At 36.2% G+C, this 18,673-nt stretch overlaps 1 protein-coding gene across 2 annotated transcripts in view; it reads left to right on the plus strand.

Moving 5' to 3' along the window:
* The first annotated feature begins 8,598 nt into the window (after window positions 1-8,598).
* dsd (attractin-like protein dsd) overlaps window positions 8,599-18,673 on the plus strand; it is a 35,480-nt gene continuing 25,405 nt past the window's right edge. Inside the window, exons 1-3 of one of the 2 annotated variants that reach the window (XM_067106462.1) lie at window positions 8,599-8,906; window positions 16,963-17,163; window positions 17,810-17,938. In XM_067106462.1, coding sequence (XP_066962563.1) covers window positions 8,674-8,906; window positions 16,963-17,163; window positions 17,810-17,938 — 563 coding nt within the window. In that variant the 5' untranslated portion in view covers window positions 8,599-8,673. The remainder of the gene's footprint in view (window positions 8,907-16,962; window positions 17,164-17,809; window positions 17,939-18,673) is intronic. The other variant, XM_067106463.1, reaches the window with a different exon arrangement.

Consider the following 18,673-nt stretch of genomic DNA (forward strand, 5'->3'; position numbering starts at 1 on the left):
TAGACGATACTTAAAGAGCGAAAAAATAATATGCAATACTGTTCACCGGGTCTCAGCTTCATGTTGATCATACGTCTAAAAATACCTCATGACAGTTGGTGTTTACAAGTTCTTGTGGCGTCGTAAGAGTGTGTTTACCAATTCAATCGATGCCTTAATACAGATCTCGTTCCTGCTGATAATACTCTTTTGGCCATTACGCCTCTGTTCCTTCTTCCCACATCTTGCGAATTTGGTTATCAGGCAAGATTGATTTCATACAAATATTGGAAAGCTGACCTAGACTATTGCTGTTGCTGACAAGCAAGCATTGGACATTTCACGAGTGTAAGTCTAAACTTTTCTCTGTTCTAACAAAAATCATCTTGTATTAAGAACCAACCTCGGATGTTTTTCAGTATGCTAACTATAGGTGTGTAGCTCTGTCTTGCCTGTTGAAACTTTGTTCATAAACACAACAAAATTAGTCTCAGCGGTAGGAGATCTTGTGATTATGGCGATAAGATTCAACATGATTCAACATGTGAGTGGAACAGAATATTAGCTGCATGCCGAATTTGTCTTACTTTCAAATTTCCCATGTTAGCCTACCCATGTCTGTGGAAGCTCTAAGTCCAACGTTCCCCTACAAAGATTAATCAAACCCGTCATCCGGGATTTACTTGAAATTTCGACTTACTTTTCTTCTGTGATCCTTTCCTCAGGTGATTAACTTTGAAGAGAAATTAGTTCATAGTTTACATAATTTCCAACTGATTTTTCACAAAGGCTATCATTGCAGACTCTGCTGAAATTTTGCAAAATTCATTTCAGGGCCGTTGCATGAGTTTTAAAAGGGAGTTTTGGAAAGAAAACACGATATCTTCGTGTGGACAAGGCATTTTCACTATTGACATTGTAATAATGTTCTATTTAATTAATTTTTTATTCTTCCAACAGGTGGTTAACTCCCAGTCGTTCGAGATGATTAGCAGTTTGGGGAAAACCAGGTCAATGTTTAAAATGATTTCCGTGAGGAAATTCTTTCCCAAAACCTTGTTAACTTGAGAAGCTTCGTCAATTAATACAACCAGAAAGCTCCATTCATTTATTTTCAGTCGGTCTAGAGATATCGTTCTAGTAACATACAGTAAGATGGCAGACATGGATAAAAGTTCGATGTCCTTCCAAATTCTCTGGAGAAAGCTATAAGAGTATTATGTCCAAGTAAGAGGAAGCTTAAGAGATGAGAGTGAAAGTTTCTGGGTGTCTGACTATCTGTCTAGTTAGGTTTTCGAGAATAAGGAAAGGCGACTGTGGCACGTGACAGGAATGTAAAAGTTGGTGACACGAAGGCGGATTGGGAGGTTGGTATGCTTGGAGTGTGTGTGTGAGTGAGACTAATGGAGAAGCTTGCGAGAGGAAATGTTTTCCGAAAGGAGAGGAGTCACTTGTTATAATGAGAGAGGAGGAGAAATTGTGGTTCCGAATGCGGTTGAGTAAGATCGATCAGAGGAAAGTCAGAGTGGCATGTATAGAAATGGTGAGGAGGTGGTTAGGACTAAGGTATACATCATGATAGGAGGTAATGAGAACTCTAAAAGGTGTGTGTGTTTGTGTGTGTGTGTGTGTGTGTGTGTGTGTGTGTTTAGGTGAATCTGGAGGATGAATAAAGGAAGTGGATAGATGAATAGCAAAATGAGGAGGTTACTGAGAATGTGCTTGATCTGAAGCGTAACTGGAAAGTGTCAGGAAGGGTGACTTGAGAAATACGTGGCAAAAGAAATGCGAACTTCAGAAAAGAGTGAAATGACAAAAAGATGGACGAGAGCCTATCAAATGCTTTGGCAGAGAACAAGAGCAAGGATTTCAAAGATAAGGCAATCTTCTTGGTTAAACAAATGCAGAAAGAAGCATTACAGAGCGCATGAACCTTTATTTAAAAAGATAATTGCAGTCCTCTTTCCATCCATTCCTCTGAGATTCGTAGCCTGACTCATGCATGCATTTCTTACAGACTAGTTAACCACGCAATCACATAATAGCTCTCAGCATCGCCGGAAAATAAATGCTAATGACGATCTCCTTCCTTGGGATTCACCCGATGGCATGAAAGGACAGGAACCAGAGATGTAACTGCATATGCATTAACGAAAATTATCGTTAGCATCTAATTTTCAGGAGCTACTGCACTTTATATGTTTATACATCACCTCAGGCCCACTGGGAGGACGATTAATCTCGTCCACTCGCTTCTGGTGGGGAGGGGATTGGGTGGAATCATTGTTCGGGGAGCAGTGGGGCCCTCTGTGATACCATGAATATTCAGTTGGATATATGGATCTTCAGCTTTTTGCGTTCAGTAGCTAAATGGACTAAGCATTGACTTGCTACTTCAGTGTCGACGGTTCGAATCCCCAAGGAAATAGGTTATTGTGGGCATAGTGCAGCTTTGACTGTAGACGTGCCCCTAGTACGTAAACACAACTCTCAAAACAGGCGTGTTGATTTGTTTGACAAGTGTACAGTCTGCTTTCTTGTGGTAGAGCTTCCTGTAACTGCACTGATGATTTTCCGTTTTGAGAGCTCTTTTAAGACCATTGTTAGAGCCAACTTTAAAGGTAACTCTGCTTTGATAAGGATGACTCTTTGCTTTTCGGGGATTCATTCCTTTGTAGCGTTATTCTAGAGGGAAAAAATGACTGTGAATGTCTCTGATGTTATCAACTTTTAGGGACTAAAGCAGAACTACAAAGAATATTATATTTTGCTGAAAAGAAGCATTTAATTGGCCTTTCGGGACAATTAAAACCAGGTGTCATTTTTCTAACTCCTTCCTTCTAAACTGACAGTTAAGTCTAATTTTAACTATAAAAGTATGTATTAAGCTATACAACATTAGAGGAAAGTGAAACATTAAGCTAGCGGGTTTTATAACAAAAAGTACCATGTCCTTAGTTCCCTCAAGCCTAATTGAAAATTTCAAAACGAAAAGATAAAGGTTTTTATGAAGTTGAAGTCCTGTCCACACCAGGAACCACTGTTTGGAAACAAAGTTTGCAAACTGTTTGCAATTATGGCCTTTTGGGACAATTAAAACTAGGTGTCATTTTTCAAACTCCTTTCTTCTAAACTGACAGTTAAGTCTAATTTTAACTAAAACTATGTATTAAGCTATATAACATTAGAGGAAAGTGAAACACTAAGCTAACGGGTTTTATAACAAAAAGTATCATGTTCCCTCAAGCCTCATTGAAAATTTCAAAACGAAAAGATTAGGTTTTTATGAAGTTGAAGGCCTGTCCACACTAGGAACCACTGTTTGGAAGCAAAGTTTGCAAACTGTTTGCAAACAGTTTCTTGGAAACTGTTTGTAAATAGACTGCAAACAGCTTGGAAACTGTTTGCAAACAATGTTTCCTGTCCAGACCTCAGCTGCCGTCAGGATGCCAGTTTGTTCAGTAGCCTTTGTATTTTACTTGGCAGTTTTAATGCACTCGAGGAGGGATAAGAGACGGGTGAGGAAGTTTTTAGAAAAAGGACCCTGTCATGCACATATGTAAATGTGTACTTATGTAAATATGAATATGTACATATGTATATGGACATACCGGTGTGTATATGCATATGTACATATGTATATGGACATACCAGTGTGTATATGTATATGTACAATTCATATATACATATGTATGTATATATATTATATATGTATGTATATGCACTTATATATACACATACATATACAGTATACACATATACTGTATATATATATATATATATATATATATATATATATATATATATATATATATATATAAAAGATATACATACATTATACATGAGTATATATATACATATACACACAGATATATAAATGTTTTCCAATCTATATATAAACAAATATACACACAGATAAAAATGTTTTCCCAACTGTTTGTAAACAAATTGCTTAAAAAGTGTTTGCAAACAGTTTGAAACTTTTTTCCAAACAATGTTTCCTAGTGTGGACAGGCCTTGAGACATAATGTTTGGGGTCTCTCCCCCTCTCTCTCTCTCTCTCTCTCTCTCTCTATATCTCTCTCTCTCTATATATATATATATATATATATATATATATATATATATATATGTATATATATATGTGTGTGTGTGTGTGCATGTGTGTGTGTATGTGTGTATATGTGCATACACAGTTATATGTATATGTATATATATTTATGTACATACACAATTATATATATATAATTGTGTGTATGTATGTATATGTACATATACAGTACATATAAATGTACACACACATACATACACATACATACATACATACATACATACATACATACATACATACATACATACACTCACGTAACACCCAAGATACGCACAAAAAGAAAGAGAGAATCATGTTCAAGGTCTCGAGTAACTGAACCTCTACTAAGCTTTCAGGGCAAAAAGTGGCAATGGCGCGGAATCACGAAAAGAATTAAACTTTCAAGAAATTGACTCAAGGCTCAATTCGTTGGTAAGGAGGCTGAACTGCCCCTCCTACAATCCACTTCAAAATAATATAATTTACCTTCCAAAAGTTTTCAAGATTAAATCGAAATCTATATTAAAATGTTGCTATAGTTGATTTTTTTCGTTTTTCGGTTTTGCGAGAATATTCCTACTGTTAAAATATCTCAATGGTTTTCAGACAACTAGAACAATTAATATCTTTACTTGTATATTTACTAATATTTATCTTTTCATTTATATCTCTATCAATCTTTATCTTTTGGTTTAAACTCCACCTTTTCTTATACCTTTCAAATTTCTTCATGTCAGTATTTATCTTAAGTAATTAGAAAAAATACAGTGACCACTTACTTCCTGGTTTTCTTTCCACTTACGTCACTAATATTTCATTTATGATTACTTCATTCGAAAAAATATTTATATAAATATTCGTATAAAAAGATAACTCTCAACACTGCTTGCGAATGGAGATAAGCGCAATGGACATAAATCGGCAACAGATTTGAAAGGAATATTCTTGGCAATGACACAAAATAATTACTAAATTACTGAAAACAAGATTAAAAAATACTGAAGCTCAATTGGGAGAAACGAACATTTAAACTGTCATAAAACATGAAAATATTAAACTACATATCAACTTTTGTATATTAGTCTTCAATGATTAAACAAAACAAATGAACCGTCATGCGCTACAGAAATAACACCACACTCGAGTACAATCTTCAAAATATGAGAACACTTGTCAGATCGTTACTGCAAAGCAGATTACGATCCAAAATTAGTTGCTTTTAAAGAGCAAGATTTGGCAACACTTTCATCATGACGTTAGTTTTCTAAACACGTCTTACAACATCAGGTCTCTTCTACGATTCCAAAAAAGTTTAGTGATTTTCCTCGCCCAAGTTATATTCTGTGACATATCATTTGCATTTTCACAGCAATATAATGGAACTAAAACAGTTTTCTCTTGGTCCAAGTCTTTTCTATGACCCAGTATTTTTATTTTCTCTTTTTTTATATTTTCCCAAAGATCCTACGATGATTTATCTTATTATGAAACAGCCAATAATGTTTGGTTTACGAATACACTGGATATTCGAAAAGAAAAAGCATATAATGACATTTTCGAGTACTTTCATTCCTCACGAACGATGGTATACAAGTTAGCAGAAATTCACACTCGTGAAGAAATCTATGCTCAAAATAATAATGCTTAAAGAAACATACAAACAAGAAGAGTATACAATTCAGGATTTGGATAAGTACCGTTGACATCACAGTGGCAAGCTTGGAAAGGGACGTACAACTAAATAAGCAGATAAAAGCTGAAATACGTAGACCCATATCACTGAATTTTAACAAGGATTTTACAATGACATAAAACATCTAAAGCCACATTTATTTCTCCCTAGTAGAGAAGTTACATTGAAAAATATCTCCCACGGTGTACAGATACTTTAATCCACCAAAAAGGACGTTGAGGTTACTGTGACCAGCACCAAATCAGTTGCGAAGCAGTTTATTTTTGAGTTTAGGGAACACCTACTTCTCGACACTTACATCGCAGCCTCTCTTGAGACAGAACCAGGTTCATTTATCTGGTATACTTATCTAGGCCGAGTCTTCGTCAAATCTAAGCTATTCCTTACCACCCTGAAAACTTGGGAAATCTGTGATTGGAATCTGCGCCGTAAACTAGAATTAACCCCTTCTCACAGATAGCAGGCTGACTGCATACAGGTTAAGGCTCTGATTGAACAGGCAGATGAGAGAGACAGGTGCGTCTTGAGCTAGCTCATTTGATGCACAAACACTCGGTGCCATGAGTATGTTGTCATTGTCCGGAGAGGCGCGCAATTTACAGTCACTATATCTTACCACATGCCGAGACCAGAACAGGCTTAATGGTTCTTGAAATCAGGGCGTTCACTGCCTGTTGGATTTTTGATGTTTGAGATTAAGTCAGTCTTGTGCTGGCATGGGTTCTTGCGCCTAGAGCAGCCCATGCCACCATTGGATAGTGCGCTTGAGATGCTTACTCTCCCCTGCTAGAAGCTGATCCTCACGCAGGTGACTGACGTTTGACGGGAAGAGGTCAGAGGACGGGACTTATGACCTAGATAAGACTAGGCCTAATCACAAAATGGTGTCCACTGTGTTTCCCCAGGGTACATCTGGAAGGTTTGACTCTGTGAATCATCTCCATCCCTGACGTCAGGGTAATTCCATTTATTATATCCTTCTTCCACACCACTTCTGCCTCTTCAGGTGGCTAATGAATGGCGAGAGAGAGAGAGAGAGAGAGAGAGAGAGAGAGAGAGAGAGAGAGAGAGAGAGAGAGAGAGTTACTAATTCAGTGTTGAAGATTTTAGTATTAGGAGAAAATGCAACAGGGGTTAGCACAATACCTTGGAAATCCCAGGGTCCCACTTCAAAATTGCTCAAGAACCACACCTAGTCTTGTTTTCCCCGAGGACATTAAGTTTTCGGCTGTACTGTACAGTTTTCAAAGAAAAGAAAGAGAAGCATTGGCTAGAAATGGCTTTTATTACACTACGTAAAAATCATGAAATGTTAATGAATGCGTGAGTAGGTATCTTGAAAATTTTCCTTGAATATTTAAAGATAATCATCATTTTCCTTACTACACACACACACACACACACACACACACACACACACACACACACACATATACATATATATATATATATATATATATATATATATATATATCAAACTACAAATACTACTTAATATCAAATCTGCTATACCTTGGGAATAACTGGGACCTTAGGGAAATTATATTTGGTAAGTACATCTGCACTGTCCAGGATTCGAACATGGGCATTTGGTGTAGAGACAATGATAGACAGTCAACTTGCACTATCCGTTATAATTTCCCTTGGTAGTGAGATATGAAAATCTGTGGCTTAATGTTTGTGTCTAAAAGAGTCACGTGTATATATAAGTGACAAAAAAATACATAAAATCAATAACAGCTCAGTTGGAGAGCAATATGTTCAAATTTGTGAGGTCAGAGCTTGAGCCCGGCCTGCCGCTCACCAGTTAACCACCTGCAAATGATTCCAGCATCAGCTGGGGTCACGAAAATAGGTATAAGGTTAGCAACCTCACCCGTAAAGATATGTCGAGAACAAGTGGCTTACTTTTCTCTCTTAACCCCATTTAATTAGTGAACAGCCCACACTTTCTCTATGAAGTTTGTATATAAAATAGTACGACAGGCAGGTAATGCAAAAGCAAGGTACACTGTCTTTAGTTGTAGTCAAGATAATCTTGAGAACGAGCAATAACAATGCAAGGACAAGTTCTGTCCAGGTAGACGAGTGAAGAATGTAGATTTAGGTCAACCACTAGGTAACCCAGTGGAGGAATTTGTGGCAAGGCTACCCAGTAACTCAGACATTAAACATACTGAAACACTTTGGTTTCCGGTATACGTACAGTTCGCCTTGCATTTCTATTACGGACAGTTTTATATATACTTTCTCCATCACTGGAGTGAGAGCAACGTTATCTATCGTTTTCCTAAACTATGCTGGGTTCTGTTTCAGCCTATATTGCCTATAAATTTTATTTTACGCGCAAATTTTATGTGCTAATCACATTTGTGAGAAATCTTACATCCTTTACCAGTGAACTTATATGCTGAACATTGAAACAATCACGTAACCCCAAAATAATGTGAACTCCGTGATATAACTTTCTCTAACCTGGTTAACGAGAATAGAAAGCTCCCTCAGCGCAGACAAACTTTTTATTTATTTTCAAAGGGAGATTCTCATTCCCGGAAGTGGGAATGGAATTACAGTAGTGTAAAGTGTTTAAACAATTCACAATAACATGAGCGCTGCAAACCTAGGAATTGTGGTCATAAACAATTATTCCCTTTCTTGTTGTTGAAAAAGGCGTTTCCCAACTATCGTCGGGTTGCTGACAGAAATAACCATAAGGGGACATAATACACGCGATAACGGCTCTACTCCTCTATTTGCCGTGATACCATAAGCGTGACAGAACCGTTCTATTTTTGAATCTACAATGATTAATAACTGATCAACCTTGACAGGTCCAGCTACTGACAATGTTTTGCGAGTGACGTCACGAGAGGTCTGTGACGTCACCAGTTGCGGAAATGGCAGATCCAAGATGGCTGCGGATCTCCAGAAATTCTTGTTCAAATCAAAGTTTTTGAGGAAATTTCACGTGCCGAGGGGCTTAGTTGTAGTTATAATATTATTAAATTGTGCGTTAGTGTGTTGTGAGGGACAGGAAGAGTGCACGTTGCAGTGTGAGCACGGGAGGTGCGTAGAAAACAACAAATGTCTGTGCGACCAAGGATGGAAAGGACCTCTCTGTCAATGGTGTGAAGGAAGGCTCAGGTAAATAAAACACGTCTTACGGCTTTCCTTCTGACTTTCTCTCCATTTTTCAGTCACTCTGGTTGATATGGAAGCTTTAAGCCGGGTGGCGGATGCATAGAAATGATTTGAGTGGGCCTGGGCTCTGGTGGGATTGGCCAGACCAAGTTCTGGGCTGGGTTTGTTATTCCCCGTAGGTCTAGACCTATAGGCCTAATAGACCAGGCTGAGGGTTTAAAAATATGTTAAATTTAGAGGTCTTACAGTAAATTTGTCTTATTTACGATTTTTTGGAGCTAATTAGCCTTCACTTTGACCTGACTAAGTCTCTCGTAGTCTATCAGAGTTACAGGCCTAGGCCCAAGAAATGACCTCAGAGTACAGTTGAGCTTCGATCCTGTATTACCTTGTGGACCTTTTTTCCACTCCATTTTATCCAACAAGATTGGCTTTTGTCTCTTCCTTTGCAAAACATGCCTATATTTTCACAAATCTTCAGCCTAGAATTGCCTGTTTGTGAACAGACTAGGCCTAAGCAGGCTAGGCTTTGGCAAAATTTTGGTTCATTGTCTAGTCTAGCTTTCACCAGCTTTTCCTCTGCTTTGGGTATTTTGTTGATGATAGAGTCTGAATTCTTAGGGCAATCAGGCACTTGTGAAAAAACTGATCTCTCTCTCTCTCTCTCTCTCTCTCTCTCTCTCTCTCTCTCTCTCTCTCTCTCTCTCTCTCTCAGATGATTTAGATTGAGGTTTTGTCACAGTTTTTGTAGTTAAGTTTTTTGCCATTATATACCTACCTAGCCTATGCATAATAAACTCTTTGTTCGCCTCAGTCTCAGAATTCATAACTAGGCCTACTGTATTTTCTTTGTAGCTCTTTTGTCGTTAACTTGAATATATCCAAAATTTTTATTTCCCATGCATAACTCCCTGCACCTCTTTTTGCCCCACACACTTTTAAGCTAGTTTTTAGAACTGGTGCTAAAGTTACACAAATTCAGTACAGGGTGATAACACCCTTGGCACTGAAAATGGGTTTGTGTGTAATAAAGCCTGTACTGTATTCTGTAATAGATTTTTAAGGGTATTTTAAGTGATGCTCTCTTGATATCAGTTTCAAGAAATGAAGGGTGGAAGATTGGACTGAGAGCAAAGAATGGTATAGCTTAGCAAAATGTCTTAGAAGAACCTTTGATATACTGTATACCACAAACAAATTATTGCTGAATATTAGCCTGATCCATAGAATATTTTCCACTGATTTAGAAGACTGTAAGATTTAGTCACTTCGTAGAGTGGTACAACCCACGTGGGAATGTTATTTTATATCATTAAAGGGTCTATATATATTGCAAACTAGATGTGTAAACTTTTGAACATAATTGAAAAACTGCAGAAGGATGAAATATCCATAAGTGTGTTGTAGCATACACTGTGTCTCCACATGTAGTTTACTTTATGCAGCTGAGGTCAACATTCATTACTGAAAAAGCCTTTAAAGCAGACAAGAAAACCCTGCTTTGCAACATAGTTACTTATCCTTAACCATATACTGTACTTATAACTTATGAGGTTATTAAGCCCACTACAATATTCATTATTGTAAAGACAGTTCTGTTACTCCACTTAACATGAACATCCCCCCATTATGGATAATTTTTTAACAAGAAATTTGCTGTTCTATCTCCTGTGTCCTGTGGTTGACATATTCTATGGCTAGTGCGTGTCAGCACTTTAGGACAGATTATCATAAAGGTCACATTTGTAGATGAGATTCAAGTTTCTTGGATGAGGTGGTTTTTACTCCACATTTCGTAATTTTGAGAGGATTTTTGATTACGTTTTCTGTTTTGTTGTTCTTCACTCTGTGTCATGTACGAGGGTGAGAAGCTGTAGTGGAGATAATCTATAGATTGGTGTTTGCTGAAGTGCCTCTGAATTTGTTACAAACATTGCTTTTTGAATTTGGCAAATACTTCAGAGGCCTTCAAAATGATCCTTTCTGGTATGTGTGGTGTATTCCAAAGGGCATATTAATAAAGTGAAGTCAGGGTTATTCAGCTCTTTTGCTAAGACCACTGTCCTCATATTAAGGATGGAGTACTTGTACTTGTCTTAATCTTCAAAAGAAATTTTACCATTGTGATACATTTTTGCACTGGGAAATAGCATTCAGTTCCATTTGTTTCATTCTGTGGATGAGGTGCCACCCATAGGTTTGTGCACATGAAAACAAAATATGGTATGTTATGTTTCCATTTTTCCATTGAAAAGCATGGTAAGCAGTGCTAAGGCATTGACAGAGTGCTTTGTAACCTGAAAATTTAGTTATTGTATCTCTTAAGTTGCATGGGTGCCATGCCTTGCTTGTCTAGTAATCCAAGGATATTTATTCTTTACTTGGAAAGGTGAAGTCATTTCAACCATCTGTTTGATGTGATTTAGAAAAGTAGTAGTGCAAGTTTTGGTTGTCATAGTAAGAGTTTGTATTTTTGTGATATAGTGTTTTGCAGCTTCTTATCAGCCATCTGTATTTGATGTATATTGTAGTCTTTTATTGTTGTTATGGTTAGAATGGTTCGGTGCTGATAGAACCAGTTTTAAATTGTGATGAATTTTTTTTGGGACATAGCAGTGCAATGTTAGAAAAACAATACCATGTTGAGGCAGTATTAGCAAGAAGGGAGTTGTCTTCAGTGCTGAAATGGCACAAATGCAATAACTTGTTGAGGCAGCAATAGTAAGAATAGAGTCATCTTCATTAGCGAAATGTTAGACACTATAACCTGTAGAGACAACATTACTAAGAAAGGAGTCATCTCTAGTAGTGAAATTTAAGAAACAGTGTAAGAAAATTGTGCATTGTTAGTAAGAAAATTGTCATCTTCAAAGTAAACCTTAGTTTTACTGAGCTAACTTGTTGAGCTATTACGAAGGATTACACTTATTTTTAGTGGCTAAGAAATTGGTTACTTAACAGCGGGACCTACAGCTTATTGTGGAATCCGAACCACATTATAGTCTATCTAAATTCCTCTAACTCTTCATCAGCAGTGAAATGTTGAAAGTGAAATGTTGAAAACTATGACTTGTTGAGGCAACATTAGTAAGAAAGGTCTCATCAGCAGTGAAATGTCAGAAAATAATTAGTTGAGGCAACATTAGTAAGAAAATTGTCATCTTCAGCAGTGAAATGTTGAAAACTATTAATTGTTGAGGCAGCATTAGTAAGAAAGGTGTCAGCAGCAGTGAAATGTCAGAAACTAACTACTGTAGTTGAGGCAACATTAGTAAGAAAGTCATTTTCAACAGTGAAATGTTAGGAACACTATAACTTATTGAGGCAACATTGGTAAGAAAGGAGTCATTAAATTTTAGAAATACCTATAACCTGTTGAGGCAGCGTTATTAAGCAGGAGTCATTTTCAGCAGTGAAATGTAAGAAACACTATAACATGCTGAGGTAGCATTAGTTAGAAAGTAGTAATCTTCAGCAGTGAAGTGTTGAAAACACTATAACTTGAGAGAACATTAGTAAGAAAGGAACCATATGCAGTAGTGAAATGTCAGAAACACAACTAGTTAAGGCACCATTGGTAAGAAAGAAGTCAGTCTTCAGCAGTAATATGTTAGAAACATCATAACTTGTTGAGGCAGCATTAGTAAGAAAGGAGACATCTTCAGCAGTGAAATATGAATAATATAACTTATTGAAGCAACATTAGTAAAAAAGGAGTCATCTTCAGCAGTGAAATATGAATCATACAACTTGTTGAGGCAAAATTAATAAGAAAGGCGACATCTTCAGTAGTGAAATATGAACAATATAACTTACTGAGGCAACATTAGTAAGAAAGGGTCATCTCCAGCAGTGAAATGTCATAAACAATTTAACTCTATGAGGACACATTAGCAAGAAATTAGTCATCTTCAGCAATGAAATATGGCAAACTATAACTTGTTGAGGCAACATTAGTAAGAAAGGGTCATCTCCAGCATTGAAATGTCATAAACACTTTCACTCTTTGAGGCAACATTAGTAAGAAAGGAGTCATCTTCAGTTGTTAGATGTCAGAATAGTACAGTACTGTATAACTATAACTTGTTGAGGCAATATGAATTAGAAAGGATGCATCTCCAGCATCACCAGACAGATGGTATATCCAATCCTTAAAAACTTGAATAGGAGAAATTCTTTATGGCAATAGACAATTTTTCGGTGATGAGGTGTTTGGTTTACTGCTAGTGAATAAAACAGCAACCAGGTCTGTCACCTTTCACATCAAGGATTTATGTTTATTTACAGTCATGTAACAGTTAACAGTTGCAGTTAACATCTGCCGTTATAGAGTTATACTAGAAATGTTTAATTTATGTGAGAAAATTTTAAAAAATTCTTTTTCGTGACACAACAGAATATTGCTTTACACAGAGTACTCAATCTAATGAATTTGCTGTTGATTGTAGACACCAGGTATGCATATATTATCGCTGTGAAGAGTTTGAATTGAATCCTCTATGAATTGTGTCGATGAAGAGTGAGCTTCATATTTGTAGTCATTTCCAAATACCCCGCAGCGGGGTAGCGCCGTCAGTGCACCTCATGCGGGGCACTGTAGGCGTTACTTAAGGTTCTTTGCAGCAATCCTTCGGCCCCTAGCTGCAACCTCTTTTGTTCCTTTTACTGTACCTCCTTTCATATTCTTTCTTGCATCTCACTGTCCACCCTCTCCAAACAACTGATTCATAGTGCAACTGTGAGGTTTTCCTCCTGTTACACCTTTCAAATCTTTTACTGTCAATTTCCATTTCAGTGATGAATGACCTCATTGGTCCCAGTGCTTGGCCTTTGGCTTAAATTCTATATATACAGTATATATATATTCAGCTCATTTCCACGTAAAAGTAAATCTAATCCTTCAGGCCAGCCCTAGGAGAGCTGTTAATCAGCTCAGTGGTCTGGTTAAACTAAGATATACTTTTCCAAATAAGGCTTTTGAATTGTGTGAAGTATGGCTATTTTTTAGAAAATTTCTTACCCCTCTTCTATGGTTTTTCATGAGCACCTGTGATATACACTATATACATTTCAAGGGGTATATTTTGAGGAGAATGAACCTTACTTATTGCACAAATACCCTACTAGAATTGTTTGTAGTAGTTGTCTTGCTGATTTGTATTCAAGCCATTTCTTACAAGCTACTCTGGTATTTTGAATAGTGGCATGTTACTGAGTTGCACCTTAGATTTTAGGGTTGCATGCTAATACAGTTTAATATTCCCATTTTCTTTTGTATTTATACTTTAGATATTTAGATATTTTCTTTTTTCCCTTTTAGTTAAGTTAAATGCTAAATATACTCTATACAGTATTGGTAACATTTTATTTTGGCTTTGAATTTTTTCTAATGCTTATTTAACTTGTACATTGTCACCTCGAAAGTTCCAAAAGTATAATGGGCTAAAAAAGATGTCTAAGAAATGTTTAGATGGTAGAGTAGCCTAATCCATTTATTGTTAGAGCAGCCCAATTTAGATGGGATTTAATTGTAGAATTTCTCCTAATTGCTTGGGGCATTTTTAACGTTAATAAGTTTCTTTCTGTTGAGAAAATTAGTTTTTTTTTCTACAGAATTTAGATGTTGGTTTGCTAGGGAATATATACTATCATTTCAGCATCCTTGTGTTTTCATTTTCAGTGATACATAAGTATTGTTTATTGTTGTAACAAAGAAATAGGATGAGTAACAGATTGGTTGGTTAATGGTGTGGAAAAGAAAACAATCCTCTGATGTTTTGTCTTTAGTATGTGATGTGGATATGTATTTTGTGTTGTTTGTCTGTGTTGTTGTGATGATGATAATTTTGTATGCATGTGGAACTCTTGTGGTTGTGTTGTCTCTTACCAATTGGGCAAAATAGTAGATGTATGAATTTGAGTAAACAAAATATTATTTTTGTATGGTAGTTTCAGGTAGCAGAAAGCTGTTTGTATCACATGAAGTACACCTATAGCCTACATTTATTCAGGTGAAAACCTTTTGTATTGTGCATTGGGAAGGAAGCAGAAGTTTATGTGGAAAAGGATGCATAGTACTGTATAGTACCCTTTACAATTGGTTTCTGTGTCATTCATTGCCTTATTGGATTTTTTGAATTAAAACATCATATACAATTTATCATTGCATTATGGAACCTGAAGGTCTTTCTAGAATAATAATTATGGTACCTGTGTTTGGCCATATATTTAAGAATTTTATATGGTATATTGATAAAGTAATTGAAAGCATAATTTCTAACATTCCCTAATTTGGTAACTCATTATGTATATATTTTTATCTTGGGGTTCAGCTCTTGCTTGCTTTGTATTTCAAATTTAATTTTATATTTGTTGAAAAGGGACTACACTAAAACGTTTTAGTCAGGAGATTAAATAATTACATTATATTATTTATTATGGTTTCTTAAAGGGGTTTGAGTGATCATTCAGACTTCGAAGCTTGTATCAGGTGCTTAATGGCAGAATTGTGAGGAGGGGAGAGGTATGACTCATCACTTAGGGCTCTCTGATGTGCAGCTGTGTTTTTCATTTACAGTCAGTGAGTAGTTTAGGCCAGGGTTAATTCTTAGACACTGTTAGTAACCTTGAGGACGGTAATTAATTCTTGGCATCGATTAGAGAAGTCTGTGTTGGGGCACAAAATGAGACTTACTATATCCCCTATATCACTTACCTGATTTCTTTGGCGTGGCAGAGAGAACATATACTGTAGATGTTGAAGTAAAGGGGAATAAAACTTGAATTATATAAGGTTGTTTGCTTACATGAAGAAGCATTCTGAATCATATTTGTCCTTACATGACTTACTGTACAGTATTGGGTAATCTTTGTACTGTACATCATTAGTGTGATATATGTGTTTGGTGAGTAAGACCAAATCATGGTTGAAGTTAGTATCCCATTTGTGTCAAAGACCAAGCCCTTTTCTGCCCAGTCAGGCTGTTTTAATGGGTCTTGAAGGTGCCCCAGTGTATCATGTTAAGCTGTCAGTGCTTTCAGCACCCCACCCATTGGTACTTTTGTAAATATAATTTACTCACAGAGTATTTGGAGTCTGTGCCAGAATAGGGTCTGACAGCCACAAAGAGAACTTTTCCATGGATAAAAATTTATTACTTTGCCCTTCTTGTTCAAATAGTGGTTAGACAGTGGTGGATGCTAACTTCGGGTAATCCCAGCCTATCATCATACGTCATGGCAGTACTTTACACACAAACACTGTCATGTCTATTTTGGTAGTGTGTAGCTTTACCAACTCTGGTAATTCCTCAATCTTACCCTGTCTTTAATTTGTTCATTACACTGTTGGTATCTGCCTGAATATCTGCAAAACTGGCCCCGTGAATTAACATACGTAGTATAGTTAGTCTATGACACCATCTTTGGTGTCCCATCGTAGAGTAACAATATTCCAAGTTTGTTCAATTTCAGGACACCCCAGATTCCAGGTTGTATCAGTGATGCTATTTCATCCAGCACAGAATGAATAAATTAGCACAACTGTTTTAGGAACATGACAAAACCCAAGATTATGGTAGGCGAGGCTAGTTTCAGACGAGTCTCTTACAGTAATTCTGAGACTGAAGTTTGGGTTTTGAATTGCCTCTCACCTCAGGAAACGTTTACATTATAATATAATTTGTATAATTTTACTTTGCACAAATAGGCTATGTATTAAAATTTTTGCTTCATGTATAAAAACGGAGTGCCTGTCTTTCTTTTCGTGTTGGTTGGCACATTGGGTGGAATCTTAACTTATGCAGAATATGTTACTTGAGGTATGGCATAAATTGAGTGCCAAGTCACTTCTTTTGGTGCGCTGTTGTTACTTCCTTAATCTTTTAATATTTTGATTTGGTCTAAGGTTGGTATCCAGTCTGACTTGCCTGAAACAGGCAAGACTGGCATAGTAAACTTTACATAAGTTTTTCAAAATTTGTGATATACGTGTATAGTTTACATATTTTCAGTATCTTCCAAACCATCTATAATTTTTTTCTTTTTTTTCTTTTTACAGGTTGTTTGCCAATTCTAGCACTATAACAGATGGGAGTGGAAACTACTCTACAGATACTCAGTGTGCATGGTTAATAGATGCGGGAAAACCTAACACATCTATTCGTCTTCATTTAGATCATTTCGCCACGGAATGCTCGTGGGACCATTTATATGTTTACGATGGCGACAGTATTTATGATCCCCTTATTGCCGTTTTCAGGTACAGTTCTATAATATCTTGACAGTTTGTCTTTTGAATGTTGGTTTGGAAGGATTGAAACACTACCTCTAAATATTTTTCCCAGAGATAGTTGGTATATTTGTGTAGTGCAGCTCGTTTAACGTACTATAAACAGTCCCTGTCTTATGAGCTGTCTCTGTTTTTAAAGTGGATTCAAGTAAGGGAGCCCTGTATGCATGAAGGATACCCATATACTTTATTTTGGAATTAGGATATTAATTCATTGAGTACCTTGTATGTTGTTCCTGCACAAGTATTTTTAACATTTACTGTATGTAACTTAAAATTTGCCAATTAATGTGGATGGATGTAAGTAGGGGACTGTTTGTAAATGATTGTCTGTAATTTTCTGGCAGATAATGAAGATAAAAAGCCATAGAATTTGAATTTTTTAAAACATTTTGGATTTTGAATACAGTACAATTTAAAGGAAATTTGAAATGCATGGAATTTTTATCATGTGTACAATTTGCATAGGTTGTTTTTTTTTTATCTACCGGCAGTTGTAGTACAATCGCATGCAATTTAAAAGCGCTGCCGTTTAGGAACTGATCAGCTATCATAATTGTTAGGCAAGTATGGTAAAACTTAATTTTATAAAAATCTCATTTTTTTTTATCTTCAGTGGGATGGTGGTTCAAGATGATTACCGTGTCACTCACATACCAGAGGTGGTAGCGTCTTCAGGCTATGCGCTACTGTATTTTTATTCTGATGCTGCATACAACCTCACAGGATTCTCAATTTCTTATAGGTAAGAATATATACAGTATGTTTCTTATAGGTAAGACTAAGACTATATACAGTACATATAATAACTTTAAAAATTACCTTCAGAGTGTTATTGAAAATGTGTAGCAGTCATGAAAAGGTATCAACTTGCAAAGCAGTTTCCCTTAGAAAATCTATATGTTAAAAAATAGAAAAAAATATGATAACTTGGAAATGAATAGATTTCAACAAATTGAGAAATGTCCTCATTCTTGTGTGGTACCTGTAATCCTGTGCCCATTTCCACCAAATTTTGTATATGCTTATAGGACAGCTAACATTTCAGATAACGTAGGTTAGGTTTTGTACATAATTAAGAAGAAATATAAAGATATATCTTGGGTTCTTATTCCAGACTCACATTGTTCCAAGTAGTAATGTCCTAGAAAAGTGGTAATTATGGAGTGACGTTTATCTTTCAGTGACTTATATGGCTTATATAAGTACTGTCTACTGTTTGCAGACTCATAAGTAAAAAAAGATTAAACACAAAAAACAAATAACTATTTATATGAAAAACAGCTGTGCAAGTTGCAAAATAAGGCAGTTCAAAGACCAGTTTATTTCAGCTCCTCTTAAACCTGTAAGCACCAAACATCAATAGGACTGCCGAGCAGACCATTCCACAGTTGATATAAGAGGCATAAAATATTTCTGATACTGGATAATTTGTAATGTGGTAGCTGAACTTTGTTTTGATACTGATGCTTTGCAAAAT

The sequence above is a fragment of the Macrobrachium rosenbergii genome, chromosome 7, assembly GCF_040412425.1.
Source record: "Macrobrachium rosenbergii isolate ZJJX-2024 chromosome 7, ASM4041242v1, whole genome shotgun sequence".
NCBI lineage: Eukaryota > Metazoa > Arthropoda > Malacostraca > Decapoda > Palaemonidae > Macrobrachium > Macrobrachium rosenbergii.